Raw genomic sequence first — 18,421 nt, 5'->3', positions numbered from 1 at the left:
GCAAAATATTATATATTATGGGACGGTGCCCCGCGAAAAAATACAAATATTTGGCTCTATTTATAACAAGGTACGTACGTCTCACTCTACGTGACAGAATATTGTTCGTTTGAAATATCTCATGGGAATTATCTTTCCACATGTGCGTTCTGGATTCTGCTTCTATGAACAATTTTTTAAACTGGCGGGTGGTTATTAGAATAAGATGTTTATGTGGCGCGCCAATCAAAATGATATAGGTAATAATAATTATGATTAATTATGATGTCTTCTTCGTATTTATTACTGTTTGACAGTTCACTACACTACACTCCGCCTGTGCACTGCCTGTGATAAAAAAGATAGTGAAAAACAAATAAAATATTCAAAGTATATATATACAAGTTTTGCTTCCGTAAAAAAAACGGACGACTATGTTTTTTTTATTCACAAGCTATTTGATAAAATTTTGGCTAAACATTGTGTGATTTATAAATAATGGGTACTTCGGGTTTAATATTTGACACTTTCAAGGCTGACACAACCAACAGGAACCAAAGTAATGAGAACAATATTAATACCATTTAAAAAAATAAATAATTATTCATAATTTTTTCAACGTCTGCGTTCGCGAATCGCTTTTACAAACTCCTGTTTCGATTTGTACGGCGCGAAGCAATTTATTTAACTCGGCCATTCTCTCTGCAGTCTCAAGTTGTCATTCTACAAGCAAGCACTGGCCCACAGAGCCGCTATTAACTACATTAAATTAACCACCAATAAGTTATATTTGTTTTTATCAATCATGCGTGGTGTAACTCTGTTCTATGGGGCTGTATTCGCCTTAATGGCCGCCAGCGGTAAGTACCATTTGTTTCATAATTTAGTTTAATGTACTTGTTACTGTGTTTTTTAATTTTTACGCCTTTATATACTAAACATATGGTAGAATTTTTAACTCAATCCCTTAATTTTATTGGTATTTTCATGGCAAACCCTATGTACACATATTTGTAAGGGTTGTTTTTCTGTTAATGCCTTTTTGTTCAAGTTTATTATATCTATTATTTTCAAATTTGACACAAGAGAGTAATAAATATTTGAAAGTATTCGTTTTTCTCAACCCTAGTGAATGATTAGATTGTTTGTTTGTTAATTTATTTATTATTTGTTTCTGATATTCATAGAACAGTGTAACAATTTTACATAATACCATAAGGGGGTTTATGGAAACACACAAGACTTAATATAAAAAAATCATATTTTAATTTGACAATGGATTCTTTTGTATTCATTCGTAATATCGAACGTATTGGACTCTTGCTTTGGCTTTGATAATCTGTATTATATTATGTTACTGACGTGTTGCGCTTATGTTTTACTGTATTTTAAACAAATGTTGATTCTTTACGTATTGCAGATAAAATATAAGATGTTTCATTCCTTAGTTCACTTTGATCGCCTTATCTGGCAAGTATGTAGATTTATTCTAGATTAATCCTCATTTCTGTCCTTTAATTTAAATACTTCAACAATACTTAGTCACTATTCCTTTTTAAATACATCTATTTGATTATTGAAGACAATATTAGCGATTCTTAAACGAAAATTTGAAATAGAAAAATCAGAAAAAGATACGGTCGCATATAGGACTTGAACCCAGGATCCTCATCTTGCCGGGGCGCCGCTATACCAACTGAGCTAATGGGACCCTATCTCCTTCGGTCATATTTAACTGTATCATACTTTGAATAAGAACTACCAACAATACATATAATATACATCTATTTGAATTTAATTATTTTTTCGGGAATGCATTAATGAATATCTTAAAAGCGGAAATTAACATTCTTCTCGACAATCGATCAAGCTGAAACTCGGCATATAGACTTTTTGTTGATGACAATGCATTGTATTAACTTTTGGTAGCAATTACATACACACACGCGGACATATTTGCATTTTTCTGAAATCGGGAGACTTTACAGTAGTTAATGTATGAAATAAATGTCAATCCTACCCAATGGGAATTTCGCGAGGTTTTGAACATTTTTTTTTTGGGTTGATTTTTTATTTGACTAACGTAATATTTTTAACAGCCTGGGATCTATTACATCTCTTTATTGATAGGGGAAGAACAAGAATATTTGATAAAAAGGAAAGAGATAATATCAGTCATGGATAAATATCTAAGAAATATAAAACATTTTACATCTAATATGATTTAAGATTTTCACGGCTAAAAGTATTTTTGTTATTTGTTTTTGGGGTGTTATGCCGTGTTGATCCCATCTGCCCTGATGATGGACACTGTAAGGTTGTCAGAAACGTTGGCTAAAGAAGGAGTTAGCGCAACACGGCATAACACCCCAAAAACAAATAACAAAAATATTTACATCTAATTCATATGTTTTGCTTACTTATGTTTTTTGTCAGAATCAACTAATCCATATGTATAACTAATTCATATGTTTTGCTTACTTATGTTTTTTTCTGGTTTCACGATTTCTACTTGAAATTACATAAAAATCCTGTATAAAAAATGACACATATTTAATCTCAGAAGTACATACATATTTACGTGGCCCAATCAAAACTTATAAACAAAATTCTATTCTACATACTTATAATATATTGTAGAATATTGTTACTTTACATTGTAAATTTATTATACGCATTTTTAACCTCACTAGGCTATGCCTGTATAAGTTATACTTATATTACAGTATTACATTGAAATCTGGTTCGCGGCTATGATATCGGTACGTTTTTTAAATGTTGAAAGGAAAACGATTGAGCTATTTTACTAACGAAAGCTTTCAAAGACCTTGAGCTCTCGAGTTTTGTACACGTAAAGGTAAATTGGCAATCAATTAATCGTAGGTATCTGTATATTCAACACAATCATATACTTATAGTCATGCAATCAAATATCACAATGTGTGCATTACCGTATATAGATTTTGAAAGGAAGCCAGAATATAACTTAACAAGGTGGCAACCAAAAAACAGGTTTTCGGAAAAGAAACCGGAAATTGAAATACCACATAAGGTTAGTGACAGCATTATTGGCCCAATCATTAAACAATATAAACTATTACAATATTATTATGGTCCAAATAATTTTGGAGTTAAAAAAAGGTTAACCAGGAACTGAGCTTTAAAATTCTTACTAGTTTGCTTTCGCCTATTTTTTTAAGGTCGTATTTTAAAAATAGTCAAATAAATTAATTATACTTATTTTTGTCTTGTATTTTTAAATACATCTGATTGATTTTCATGAGTGAATGACTTAAATCTTGGAAGTGAAAATTACTCCACTTCCTGATATCCGATCAAGCAAAAATCGGCAAATAGATTCTTTGTTGATGACAATGCATTGTGTCAACTTTTGGTATTAATCACATCCACAAGCGGACATTTAGGCATTTCTCTGAAATCTGATGACTTTACAGCAGTTAATATATGAAATAAATGACGATCCCACCCAATCGGAATTTGGTGAAGTTGGTAGAGTTGTTGACTCCATTTCCTGGGGAGGAAAGTTTAATCCTCACTCAAACCAAAAAAATTTAAAAGTAATTTTTAAAGTTAACATCCGTTAAGTGTTAGTCACTGTTAATGAAAATGGATGTCTTTTCCTAAAAAAAAATTAAAGATTGATATTTTAAATTAATTAATTTAATTCATTAATAAGTATGCAATTTCTATATTTTAAGAAAGCAGGTAGATACATGAAATTAAGGGGAACTAGGTTTTGTATAGAGGGTTTTCAGCGTCTTCTATGGTTCAAATTCATGATTTAGGTAGAGTTTTAAGATGTTTTTAAAATACTAGTCAGCTATTTTTCTGATAATTCCTAAAGTCAAGATATGATGGACTTAATGCACTAATAATTTTTTGTTTTATTTTGTTTGATACAGAATGAGAGTTTCTCGTATTAGTTTACATTTAAAACTTCTTAGCTACTTTCTCCAAAGGCGGTATTACATTATATATGATGGTATATTTAACTCTATTGGTTTTTGTCTAATTTTTGATTCTAAGAGGTTTTGTCTTTTTTGTTTTTAGTTCTGATAGTTAAATTAATGTTATAAAATCCATCAGTCATCACGGATATAAAGTTCTTAACTGAGAAGAGTTGGATTTACCTAGATATTTAAAGCGTAAAAAACTGTTATTACGAATTCAATTTTTAAATGAACTTTCATTTGAATACGTTATAATATCAAATTTAGCTCTGATACCTAATTAACCCTCTAGGTTTTTAAATATTTTTACCAACAAGTCCCAACGACATGTTGATTTTTCTTGGAATTTTGTAATTGTGGCAATTTTTGGAACTAAAATATTTCCATTTAAAAAAAACATTGATCTTTTTAAACAATATTTTTTTATTTTTTGAATTCAATTTTTAAATGAACTTTCATTTGAATACGTTATAATATCAAATTTAGCTCTGATACCTAATTAACCCTCTAGGTTTTTAAATATTTTTACCAACAAGTCCCAACGACATGTTGATTTTTCTTGGAATTTTGTAATTGTGGCAATTTTTGGAACTAAAATATTTCCATTTAAAAAAAACATTGATCTTTTTAAACAATAATTTTTTAATATCAAACACCAAAATGTTAATAAAAAAACTTAACAGAACATTTTGACTCGGAACGGTCATAATTTTGAAAGATTTCTATATTTATAAAATATATTCCCTTTGTGTAGGTAAGTAGTAATTAAACTGTAACTTCACTTTTTATGCCATTTATACAATAAAAAAAATAAAATTTTGCTTTCAACTGTCACTAAAAAATGCCTCCAATTCGTAACCATGAACTTTGACAATTTAAAATATTTTTTTTTGATATAATGTAGGTATATATATTTTTAAAAAAACTGCGATGAATCATAATATATCTTTCCAACGACGAACATATCACACATCTACGCATTATAGATAAAAAAATATAAAAATAATTTGTATTGACGCCCCGGTCAGATCTGCCTTTCAGAGGCTATAATGGAATATGATGTTTGTGGCTAGTAATGTCCTTTCGAGGCCTGAAGGGTTAAGATATAATGGATTCGTTCACTTACAACTTTATCAGTTGTTAATTGTAGATGAAAATGAATCTAAGAATACTAATAAGCACAAATGTTTATGGAGATTTGAATTCTTAAAACAATGCAAATATTGAATTAAATTTAAAATTAAATACGTCTTTTGGCCAGAAAAATCATCATTTCCATGCTACAAAACTATATAATGCCCTCCCAATTGAACTCAAAAACACAACGGAGACACAAAAATTTAAAAACGACATCAAATTATGGCTAAGTAAACATGAAGATGAGGAAATCAATAAAATTATGAACTGAACAAATGTGAAGACAATTTTTTAAATTTTTTTTGTAGAAATTAACAAGGAAATCACGATCTACACCTATACAAAAACCTACAGTCCGCCTCGGAACAGGAATACCTAGTGAGGAGGACTGCGAATAATATACTTAACTTTGTAATTATAATTGTCGTTAATAAAAAAAAATAAAAAATAAAAATTTGATAAGACCTCGAAGGTCTCTTGAAAGTTCGGCAGAGACATACACTTGCTAGTTTATGATTACCTCGGGGGTGGTTAGGTTAGGTTAAGTTAGGTTAGGTTAATGTCCCCAGACTTTTTTAGTAAAATTTCTACATTAGAACTCTGTCTTAGTCCACACTTCTTGTTTCAGTCACATTCATATATCATTTCAAACATTTTCTTTTGTTATTTTGACCCTTAATGACTGAAATATTTGATTCACTCGATTGTCCTTGACTTTTTCTACCTCGTAGATATATTCTCCTTATTTTCCTTTCTTTGTCCATTCGTTATATATGCCCAAACCATCTAAACGTCCTTTTCTTAATCATATACTATAATACTCTTACATCAGCCTTGCATTATTTCCGAATCTTCACATTGTTTACATGGTCACACGTTTTAACCTCAAATACACTATAGGTATCTCATTTTTACATTTCTCATCCTTCCTCCGCCAATTCCATGCCACACTGCCGTCTATCATTATGTAAGTAATTCGCCCAATAACTATTTTCGAGGTTAAGTGTGTTCTGAACAAGTTGAAACTTAAATCAATTAATGCAATATATTAAATGCCATATTTTCACCTTTTAAATTATTCATTTGATACCATTAACGTGTTCGTATCTTCCGTAATACACCACGTGAAAAATTCACACAGAGAAGAAATACTGCGATATTATTGAATGAAATTGCCCACGTAATGCAATTAGTTATGCATACGATTCTACCAGCATAACCGGCCCCAGGCAATACAGACGAAGCACCGGTGCTATAAGGCAATCGTATCGAAGTCATGAATAGTCAATAAAACACTTTCCTTTTCTCTTTGATGATGCGCAGAATGTTGCCTCTTCCCAGGTTACTCGAGATGAAAGCAGAGACCACGATAACAACTACCAATGCTTCTAGTTAGCAATGTACATCTAAGTAGTTTAAATATTTATTATTAATTATTATTATTATATCACGCTCTAGTGGGCTTTTCTCAAAAAAAGTTCCAAGCTATGTGTAACAAAGTAAACACTTAAAAATTAATACAATAAAGAAAAATGTAAAGATAATGAATGACAAAAAAGGTTGCAAAAAAAACAACAAAATACATATGAACAATGAAAAACACAACAGAATAATGACAAAAAAGGTTGCAAAAAAAATACAGAACAAAATTCATAGTTAAAAATATGAACAAGAACTAAAGATCATGACGCATAAAATTGAATTTAAAAAATTCGAAAAAATATTATAGTACAAGTGAAGAAATTATATGAGTACTTGTGTCTAGAAGAATAAAAGTGATAGAATATATAACATTTTTACTGATTAGTTTTAAGATGAAATATATCACCCAGATCAGAATATTTGTTTCCGAGATTGTGAAGCCTGAGAATCGGAGAATTTTGATAAGCTAGTGTCCTGGTGTAATTGAAGTAAAAAGGTAAGAATTGTCGCCATGATTTTTTGGGAACATAAATGAAAGTAATTCGGGACAGAAATTTTTAAAATGTAGTATAATTTGTAACAGTATTAAATCTGTGCTTATTATTCTTTCTGAAAGTTTCAATAGAGACATTTTATACAGGAGGTAATTGTTATCATTGTTTTTTATAGGAATATGCAATTTATAGTTTATAAACCTTAGAAACTTCCTTTGAATCTTTTCAATGTTATCTGAATGAATATTAAAAAATGGAGACCAAAACGTAGAGTTATACTCAAGTTGGCATCTGACAAGAGTTTTATATAACATAATAAATGTTCCTAAATTATTGACATATTTTGCAGCTCTTGGGATAATAAGTACTCTCTGACATTTTGGCACCAAGTTTCTGAGAATTTTTTATCTTTAAAACCCCTTCTAAAATATGTTCAAACTCCATGAAATTTATTGGATGCAAAAAAATCTGTTTTAAAATTATTTAAGAAAAAAAAAATATTTATTTATTTTGAATTACGACATAAGTTCTATTTACATAGATGATAGTTATTGACAGCAATAGTACAATATAGAAATAAGAAAGAAAAGTAAAATTACAAGTGTTGCGAACCGACAGTTCGTACTTTTGAACAGACTGTAATTTGAACGAGATAAATATAATCAAGCGATCATGTTTATAACAACGAAAATTAGGAGTGCGGAAAAATAAGCGTTTACCTTGTGAAGGAAAGTTTTTTTCTTTTGGAAGTTCTGGTGTTTTCTTGGAGGTTCCGTGGGTACTATTAATAGTTTATAGATGTACATCTAAGCACCTTTCCACAACACGAACTGTTTTCTGATTACACCCGAAAATATTTATTGGATGACAATTTGTACTCTTTTACAAAGCGTGGCAAAAATATGCAACTTATTACTATAGTATTCTAACACAAAAACAAAAGACACCTGCTCTAGGATTCTTTTTTCAAATCTTTGTCTTGCTTTCTTCGAAGGTAAGAACTTTAGAAATGGAAAAAAAAATCAAAGGAAAAGGCAATGTAGGTGGATCTGGAATGTTGGGATAATCATAGAAGTGTTTCAATATTAAACAAAAAGATTATATAAGTAAACATGCAGAAAGAAAAAATAACTTAAGTTCTAAGATAGTGAAGGAAATGAAAAAGAAACAAAAACAAAAAATGTTACGCCCTGACATCGTTAAAATATGTGCATTATAATTGCTCAAATATTTCATTAGTACAGCTTTATGTTTCAATAGAGGTGTATTTAAAACATTAGCTAACATAGCATAAGAGTCACCAATTGTGAGTAATCTATTTATAACAGAAATGTAGCCTAAAATCTCAGTATAATTGTCAAAATAATTTACGTAAAAATATCACGCAGTTTAAATGTCTGCCAGGTATAAAATATAATAAATATTTTTTTCTTAATAAACATCATGAAGGAATGCGACAATATCAGTATTTGTATGAGCACATGTTCCGCCGTCCTCATAAAACATTAGCTTTTAACTGATCCTTTTTTATGAATTATGTCGATCTATTAGTTAAAGGCCTGTAAGTTTTTAAAAGGAAAATGAATAATTTAACTAAATTTAAACTGGCAGAGAAATAATAAAAGTAGCCTGAATGCTGTTGAAATGAGATCTCTGAGGCGTATATGTGGTAAAACCATTTATGATCATGTGAGAAATGTGGAGATCGGTAAAGAGTGCAAGGCTTATGTAAGCGTAATGAGGAAGATCAAGAAAGGGAAGCTAAGATCGTTTGGGCATGTAGAGCAAATGAGCAAAAAAAGGAGTGTAAAGAGAATATAAGGAGAATATATTATGCAAATGCGAATGGTAGCAGAAGTCGGGGACGCTCGAGGAAGATATGGCACTATCAAGTGAATCTGATACTTGAGTCAGAATAACAGAAGAGTATGTATGAGACGATATATGAATGTGAATAAGGCAAGCAGTGTGTGTCAAGACCGAGTTTTTTTATGGCTTGTCTTCTCTGCCTACTCCTACGTGGAAACGGCGTGATGGTTAGTTAGTAATATTAATAAATATACAGTGTTTTATACCAGTAAGTTTTCTTTGTGCGGCAAGTACAGACTGAAGTAGCGCTGTATAGGGACGCCTAGAGGTGCTGCGTCGAGGTGATGAGGGTAAAAATCTGAGATGAAATATTATCACTACTTGATGATCTCAATAAGAATAATATAAATCAATTTGAAATATTATTTTTCATTTTGAGTACCGCACAAGTACTCATAAACAAACTAGACCCTAAACAAACCAGGTAATATGGACAGAAAATTACTGAGAAAGCTGGTTGGTCTAACGGGACAGTTGTTAGGGGTGGAAAACACCAACGGATGCAGGAAAAGTGAAGAGGATAAAGAGACTATAATAGAGGATAATTCACCTATTCCGCAATGGGAACCTGGGAAGACACATTATGGAGCCTGGAAACGTATATAAATATCTCTGACAAAACTTTAACAAAGATACCGAGTTGCCTTCAAAGGAATGGTGTAAATGGAAAATAGCACAATGTGCCCACGCCCCAGACTGGTAACCGTCTCCGTTTTATTATTAATAAAAAATTAGCTTAGAGACAAAAAATATCTGTTTTAAAGACCGTTCAAAATTATGAAAGAATGCAATTTTAAAATTTCATTGATTTTATCGCAGGAAAACCAGATCGGAATTTTTTCAAATAAGGAAATCGCATCACGCAAGGCGATGCACTAATGCATAACACTTCAAACACCGCGTATGATGCAAGTTTAAATTACCTTTAATTTAAACAGTGTTAACGCGGCCTTGCATTTTAGAATTATGTACTTAACTGTTACTAAACAATTGTTTCCCAAACAGAATAAATGTTAAATGATTTATGTAATAATATACCGTAGGATTATTTTAAGCTGCTTATTTTAGCTTTAAACGGGAAAGAAATAGAGCACTCTAATTCTTAAATTAATTTTAATCCGTGCTAGTAAATTTCTCTGCGGAGAATGTTTGAATACATTCTCTGCAGACAAGTAAGTAATAGGTATAGGTACATCGATTAGGTAAGCAGGTAGAATTTGATCCAAACCAATAAGTTTACCAAAAACAACAACTTTATAAAAGAGGCTCTGATGAAAATAATTTCTTTCGGGGCCTTTATCATATTTGGGGACACCGTGTGGAGTACATGTTTATGGAAAAGGAAGGAGAGAAGGTTCTATGAAGGAAACGTGTAAGAGAGGTGTCAGAGTGTCTAGGAGTGACGGACGTATAAATTCATCCCTTCCACTGGAGAGGTCCAATGGTCTTCCTCAACAAGTCTCTCGATCTGACCTGCCACCCAGTATGTAGGTAGATGCAAACGCCACCAATGTTAATATGGTAATAAACTACAAATTTATGTTTAGTAAAAATACGTTCTATATCACTGATGTTAAAAAATCCTTAAAAATCAGAGTTTTTTTAAAGTTAAAGCTAATAGAAGAACAGAATAACACCGTTAGAACAAAAGCATTTTCATCGCGCTGTGTCAATGTGACTTACTATCTTGTCAATTTCTGACATAGAAAACCAGGGTTTCAGAATTGGACTATCTAGATTCTATAGAATGATGCAATAACTTCGTTAAATTTAGTCTACCTAGCCATAATATATCTAACTCAATTAAACCTATTTGCGTAGGTACAAAATAGTTACCTATATATAGACATTTTTTGTTGAAATTAGACTGTTTGAAAATGAGGAAATAATACGACCAGACTAAATATAATTCTATAGACATAATAATATATTATATTGATACCGGCGCTGTTACCAAGTACATTAATAGATTTGATACGAACTGGTTTGCTAATATGGAATATGGAGTGACATAGCCCGCAAGGCCAACCGCTAATAATTCACTTCTGTAATATAAAACCATAGGTCGATTGTTCAATACGCCACAAAGTGACAGTAAAAATACTTTTTTAATAGGTATTTTGCTACTGTGTCTATTATATTTCTGTTATGAAGACCTTGGAATTAGACAAAGCGATAGCGACTTATCAACAACCTTTGCTCAGTATAATATTCGTAAAAATTATCACGTTAAAGGAATCAACACATAAAACAATAAAATTGCGGTCGAATTTATCGTTTTCAAAATAATCTCTATTTTTCTGATTAGAACATTTTACATTTTATAAACGATTAATGAAAATTATTTAAGATTTGTTTTGCGATAAGATCTGAAGAATCTATTGTCTCTAGATTTTAATTATGTTTTTTTCACAGTTCAAATAAACAGTTATCATTTTATGTCATTTCAGGAAACGCTGGAATCATCCTAGAAAATGCTCCAGCCTGCCCGGAACAACATGGAGTCCAGGTAAAACAACTTTCTTGTCTTTTTTTGTTTGTCCAATAACATCATCTTCAAAACTGCTCAAATTGTCACATGGCCTCTGTGCTATTATAAAAGCCTTTTCTTTGGGAAGGGAACTATTATCTTCAGTAATAAAATATGTCTAAACATAATATAATAATATATTTTAACAAAAGCAGGCATAAGCGCAGTATTTTCTCCACGTCTGTAGTAAAATCGTAAAAAATATTTTACATTTACTCTACACGGGAGTCCTTGAGAGAAAAAAATCCGATGTCACTTTGGGGATGATATGTGGTAGATTTTTTAAAGAAAAGAAGGAGAAAAAGTTCTAGAAAGGAAAAAGGCATGAGTGATGGCTAGGAATCTGAGGATCAGTTTGTCCAGGGACGACGGATGAACGAATTCATCCCTTCCACTGCGGTGCTAGGCGATGGGTCGAAACAGTCCGGTTGGAGAGGTCAATGATTTGTATCCGGTATGTAATGTATCCTCCGCCGAGATGTGGCGAATCTCACATCAAGAACCCTGGCACTCCTTCTGACTCACCAAACGTAGCAAACCACTTTAGGTGACCTATGACAGAGGTAATGGTTTTCCAATAAATGGTTTTCGGGGCGTTGGTACCCATACCCACATCCTAAATTGTAAAGCTACTTGAATTAAGCAGAAAGTGCATACAAATCAAAATATTGTGCATATAAATCATTTAAAATAGTGAATAATATCATCTGATGGCTCGATATATAACCATAACTGTTACCAAGTTTCATAAGTCGGAAATATTGTAATTCTGATGTCGATTCTCCGTGTGCTCGGAATATTTATTTAAGCGTAACAATTTCATTTTATTCGTTACGTAACCGAAATTCCAGCAAACCACAAAGTATTGCTTACAACGCGTAGCGGGTAACCATTGTTAAAAAACTGGTACTAAAAAGTAATTGTTGTTGATAGTTTATGTGGAATTAACTGACGGAATTCAACTAAACCACAAATATATAAGACAGCAAAACTTCAAACTGTTATTTTACTCCAAAAAAACATAGTGAAACTAATTACCAAAATTAAGACGAATGCCTTTATCAGAAAAATAATATGAAACAGTTTTGATGATTTTCAAAATATTATAATTTTGAAAACCTTAGGTTGGGAAAAAGGTGAGGTAGTGTAAATAAGAACACGGTAACCTGACAAATTGTACTTTTAGATTCAAGTTCAGGAATTACGTAAATGATTATTTTTTTTAAATATTCATTAATATTTAGAGCCATAAAATAAATTAATTAATAAAGCTATTCAACGAATTTTTTCACTAATCACCAAAGTAATCAAGGTGCACCTTTTTAATTAATTATGTTGGTTCCCAAACACAGGAAAAAGTTGAGTATTTCTAATTTATTAAAAACCTCTTAAAATTTCCCGGTTAAAAACGGTTTTGCATACCTTTTAGAAATGAATCAACAGGTTTCCTGATAGCAAAAAGACGAATATATTGACACAAAGTTGGGACACGTGTTTGGACAAGTGTTCCGACATTTTGATAATATATTCAAAATATACTAAAAGTTTACCAATAAACCTGTTAATTCATTCTTTAAAAGCCTGCAAAACAGTTTTTAACCGGAATACCAATAATTTGTAGACATTCTTAGTAAATTAGCTTTACTCAATTTTCTCCGTGCATGAACAAAAAAAGCATGTCTAAGCCAAAAATTAATGTTTTTAAATTTTTTTAGCAAACCCCTAATAAGAACTATTTTGCCTTTTTAAAATACCAAATAATGATTGTCTTATCACAAACAGTAAACATCGAATCTGTGAAAATTTGAGAAATCCTAAAGGAGAAAAAACCTGCGCATAAAATACAAGCACGATGTGAAACAAAATCATTTTTGTACCTACGACAAAAGAGGCCATGTTCAAACTTCTCTAGGTGCCACTATGCTTAGAGTCTTGCATCAATTTACGAAGAGCGTAGTGATTTTTAAGTATTTTTTTACATATTCAGTTAGTATCGTGCATTATTTTTCGAGATCAACATTATTGAACTTGTGAATAATAATATTTGTAAGTCTGTGAATTCTTGAACCTTTCCAAGAATTTCGTATGGTCCATACCTGAGTTTCATATTAAATACATTTTTAAGAACGGTCAATATAACACGATGACTCGAAACAAACAAAAATACTGCATTCGGTATGTTCTCCCTTCATTAATATGCAAGAGACACCACCTTAACGGTACATGCGCATTTAATGGGGGGAAATGTACTGGTGATCACATAACACAACCCGTCGTTGAAAACATGAGAATGTTGAGTTTACTCAATTAAATAGACATGTAAATAAGAATAATATGAGAGAAGTGTAGAGAGATCGTTTAATATTTAAACAAAGTTTATTCTTGTTTGTTGGGGTTTCGCGACTAACCAGTCGTTGATGTCTTTTCTTGAATAAATATTTTGCCGAAGAAAATATATTTCGAAGAAAATACATCAACGACTGGTTAGTAGTGAAACCCGAAAATGGATGAATTTGTTTGTTTGACACATTATCTTAAACTCTTGCGTTTTCGGTAAAATAATTGATTTAAACTTCAGTTTTTTAATGAAAATTTGTCTAAAAATACATAGATGAATGCAGAACGAGAACCATATATGTAGTTTGAAGAAGTTTGGGAAAAAAACGTAAGGAATTACCTACCTGACTATTCAGTTCTGATTTCTGTTTGTGATTATTGTTGTGTATGAGTCATTTCAAATAATTTTTCGATTCTGAGTAATGAAATTCCACCAGAGCGATTTTAAAATATTTATTGATATTAAAATATTTCAAAATAATGTCAACTGCTCTCATTATGCTCTCAGTTTTGATACAAGAAAGAACAATGACGTAAAACAGATGTTTAGAGGTCTAGATTTGTTAATTTAAATGTCTTCCTCGTTGTAAAATTTGTAGGTTTTCTAATACTACTTTAAAATTTAAGTCCGCATTACAGTGTCACTGTTGTAAAAAATCCAAGATTCTTTCAATAGTGTTATAATATATTATCTTCACAATGTTGTCTGGAAATCTGGAATATTTTTTATTTTACCTTGGCCAAATGTTAAGACAAGCTGCACATTTATCATCCCAATATATTTCTTTTCCGTTTGAGTTGTTTTTTTAAAGCGTAAGTATAATGTTAAAATTGAAAGCGTTCCATATTTACTTTATCTTTAATAGATGCATTGTATTGAAACGCTGATAATTACATTTTTTTAAAGCGGACAAAATTAAAAAAAATTAACCCACTTTAAAAAAGAAAATATGGATTCTGCAGTCTGCGTAAACAAGTAGACTGGAGAATCCGTCTTCAATGATATAGTAAAACTGTAATGAAAGACTGCAACAGCAAACCGTAACGTTTTTTACGATTTTCCAGGCATACGCCCACCCCGAGCTTTGCGACCAGTTCTTCCTCTGCACTAACGGAACCCTGTCCGTGGAGACCTGTGAGAATGGACTTCTGTTCGATGGCAAAGGGGCCGTCCACAACCACTGCAACTACAACTGGGCTGCTGACTGTGGCACCAGAAAAGCTGATTGTGAGTGAACTATCTCCTGATCATTTCACATAAAAATGGCTGAATGCGTGTCGGTACTGCATTAAGTCAACTAACTCCGAAGATATAAATGTTATTTCACTTCTTTGATTCTAGAAGGTTAAGGCCGAGATGTGGCTGTGATCGAAAAATCGAAGCATTAAATTTTAATTTTTTGACCTTTCGGTGCCAAGTTGGCTTCGAGTTTGGGTCCCGCATGTGTCATGCGTTTAATTCCTAGTCTAGCTAAGTCCCCCATCATCATACAAGCAACATTTTTTGCTTACTTTTATAGTGGTAGGAGATTTAAAAAAATTGTCAGGTTATTCGTAACCCGGGAATGTTTGTCTTTGAATTCGTGTGATTTGACAAAAGCGGAAGAAAAAAATAAAGTCAAAGCTCTGTCTTTATCAAAATGAATTAATTAGTCCAGTTCTCAATTTGTCCTTTATTAACTAAGTAACCTATTAAAATCTAACTTGAACAGGACTACGGAACCGTATTTTCGATATATTTTTTCCATATGTAACCACAGCAAGAGGGATGGCTATAGACAACTATTGGTATATATTTAGAAAGAGACCACCCATACAAAAGTGTCGCTAACGTCCTTCACCCTTGTTATTTCATTGCAAACCCGCTTTTTGGTCGTAGTTTGGCAGCAGTCAGCATATTTATATGCCATACCTCCTTTTTGTTATATTATTCATGATTTTAAAAGTATCTTTCATGAAACTAACTTCTTTTTTTCCAAACTCAGTGACCCCAATCTCTTCCCCCGGCTGTGAGTACAGCTTTGGCGTATACCCTGACAGCGAAGACTGCTCTACCAGCTACGTGAAGTGCGCCCATGGAGTGCCCCATCCTTCTCCTTGCGAGGCGGGCTTGGCTTATGACCACCGCACCCATAGCTGCAACTGGCCTGATCTTCTACAGCCCTTCTGCAACCCAGAAGGTAGGTTCCCTTTTTTTGCTTTGACTCCATTACAAAAAAATTAATTGACTTCCCAGACCTACCTTGGCCTTAATAAAAATGTTTTCTCTCAGTGCCTTATCATATTGGGGAATTTGCGCGGAGAGGAAGCGCAGAGAAGGAATTTTTATATGAAAAAAGTGTGGGGTCAGTGTATCCAGTATAGGGGTCAATGAATCCAGGAGTGATGAATACATGGATCCATCCCTCCCAATGCGGTGCAAGGCGATGGGTCAAAACAGTCCGGTCAGAGATGTCACAGGGTCTCTCTCAACCGGCCAATTCAGTGGCAGACGCATAAGTCGCCAAGACCTGGACACACCTCCCCATGAGCACGGAAACCCCAGTTAGGACAGCAAACGTAGTGAACCACTTGCAGTGACCAGTTAAGGTGTTGCAGAGGTGTTGGTTATAAAATGAATATATTCTGGGGTGGTGTTTCAGCTGTTTACTTTTCTTTAACCATTTTCCCATTGCTGAGGATTTCAGCCCCCTCTTCAATTTACCTGGTAAACAAGGTTCTGCACTACACGAAGAGCCGCAGTAACTAATATTCTTGACGCCGTGGCCTTTACTCCAACGCGTAGGTGAAATATATACATTTTAGACATACACGCTTGTCAGTCATAATGGATGTGTTTTGAGAGATATTTGACTGACCATGCATTTTTTCTATAGATTTTTTTATTACGTTCCGGTTCCGATTAAAGATGGTGGTCGTTCGTGGTTCAGTATATATTATTGTTTTCAAATTTGATCGATTGTCAAATTGTCGTGTTTATTAATTTAGTATGTAGTTATGTAAGTACCTAATAACAAATCTTACGATTTCAGAGGAAATGTCGGTTTCGTTTTATTAAATAAGAGTAAATTATAAACGTACTTCAGACGCAAGATCTACTATTCACAGAACTACTAGTTATGTTTTGACACAAAAAAGTGTGTAGTTATATTGATTATGCAGTTGATTATTATCAGAATTCATACGCATTTTTGAAGTCAAACCTAATACTACCAATTAATAATCTCCTGTTTTCTGAAGTACAATTTTTTTGTCTTTCACCGGTAGTTACTAGTTCTTGAATTTCAACTTGTTAATTATATCCTTAACCCTTTCCAGCCGTGATCGGTTTCAAGTGCCCCACCAACGTGCCCTCCAACTCCCAGGCGGCCAAGTTCTGGCCCTACCCCCGCTTCCCTGTGCCCGGAGATTGCCACCGCCTCATCACCTGCGTGGAGGGTAACCCGCGCATCATCTCCTGCGGTGAAGGCAAGGTGTTCGATGACCAGAACCTCACGTGCGAGGACCCTGAGCTGGTGCCCCATTGCGCCGGTCACTAAAAAACCCATTGCTTTAAGGGTTGAAGGTTGTGCTCGAGTTTTCTTAAATGTTCAGAAAAATATAACGTAGGTTATTTTCACAGAATTTCAAATAATCTAACATTGTCATCAAATGAATAGAAAATCACCGCCACTGTTTTTTTAAATTTGAAAGGTCCTTTTTAATCGCAGATGCTAGTTCTGTTTCAGCTTTTGAACAAATTTTGATCAGCTGAAGGCATAACTGTTGTGTTATACTTCTTAGCTAATATTAATTTCAAAGAAAAACGGACCTAGAATCAACGTTTGACAAGGACCTTTCAAATTTGAAAATAACGAAATGGCTTACTGACTATTTGATGACAATGTTACATTACTTTTTTGTAAAGATACCCAAACCTCAATAAACTTCCGTTAATGAAGTTTTGCTGATTTTGTTGTAGTTCATCTTATGATCAATACATGATAATTTTATTGCAGAAATGGCAGTTTTTTTAAAAATAATTGCTGGGTAACTTTAAAATTCTTACCGTCCTATCAATAAAATCCTGAAATACTTTTTTGTGTAGAGTGGAGGAATTTGCTGACGATGTTAAAATGCATGCAATACATTTACACTTTGGACCTCTCGGCTACCACCGATCCATAAAGATGTGAATTTTCTGCATTTGTTGACTTTTTCTTTTTGATGAATCTAAAGATGCCATTAACGAGGTTATGTGAATTTACGATTCAAATTTTCAAGAAGTAACATGAACAAGAGAATTCTCGAACACAATCTTGATTCTTAATCTTTTCCTATCTTCCCAAATAACTTTAGTTCTCGAATCCCATCAATAGTTTTATGTAATTTATTTGTAACACAACTATTTTATTTATACCAAAAGTATCTTCAACTATTAATTCTTCTTTCCATTCTTCTTCTTCTATTCCACTCTATTGTATTTTATCTTACACACTACTTTTCTATGAACTGATTTCTTACATTTCTTTATTTCACTATACGATGTGACTATCTTATATATAAACAAATTCATAGTACTTTTCTCCACAATAACATGCTATCCTCGTTTTTATCTTGTCTTATAAACAGTTTAAAATTATTATTAGTTACCTTCACAAAGCATAATGTTTTTTCTCGATCTCTTTTTATATTCGTTCTGT

At 32.5% G+C, this 18,421-nt stretch overlaps 1 protein-coding gene across 1 annotated transcript; it reads left to right on the top strand.

The window, feature by feature from the left end:
• The first annotated feature begins 699 nt into the window (after positions 1-699).
• On the top strand, positions 700-17,779 carry LOC149414754 (protein obstructor-E-like). The gene is made up of 5 exons (XM_089642866.1): positions 700-839; positions 11,323-11,381; positions 14,805-14,967; positions 15,725-15,919; positions 17,058-17,779. Exons 1-5 carry the CDS (start codon positions 785-787, stop codon positions 17,276-17,278), a joined length of 693 nt encoding a protein of 230 aa, XP_089498992.1. The 5' UTR covers positions 700-784; the 3' UTR covers positions 17,279-17,779.
• Positions 17,780-18,421: the final 642 nt, after the last annotated feature.

This window comes from Hesperophylax consimilis, chromosome 19, assembly GCF_061612785.1.
Source record: "Hesperophylax consimilis isolate HC1 chromosome 19, BYU_Hcon_1.0, whole genome shotgun sequence".
Taxonomy (NCBI): Eukaryota; Metazoa; Arthropoda; class Insecta; order Trichoptera; family Limnephilidae; genus Hesperophylax; species Hesperophylax consimilis.
This window is presented reverse-complemented; position numbering and strand designations above follow the sequence as displayed.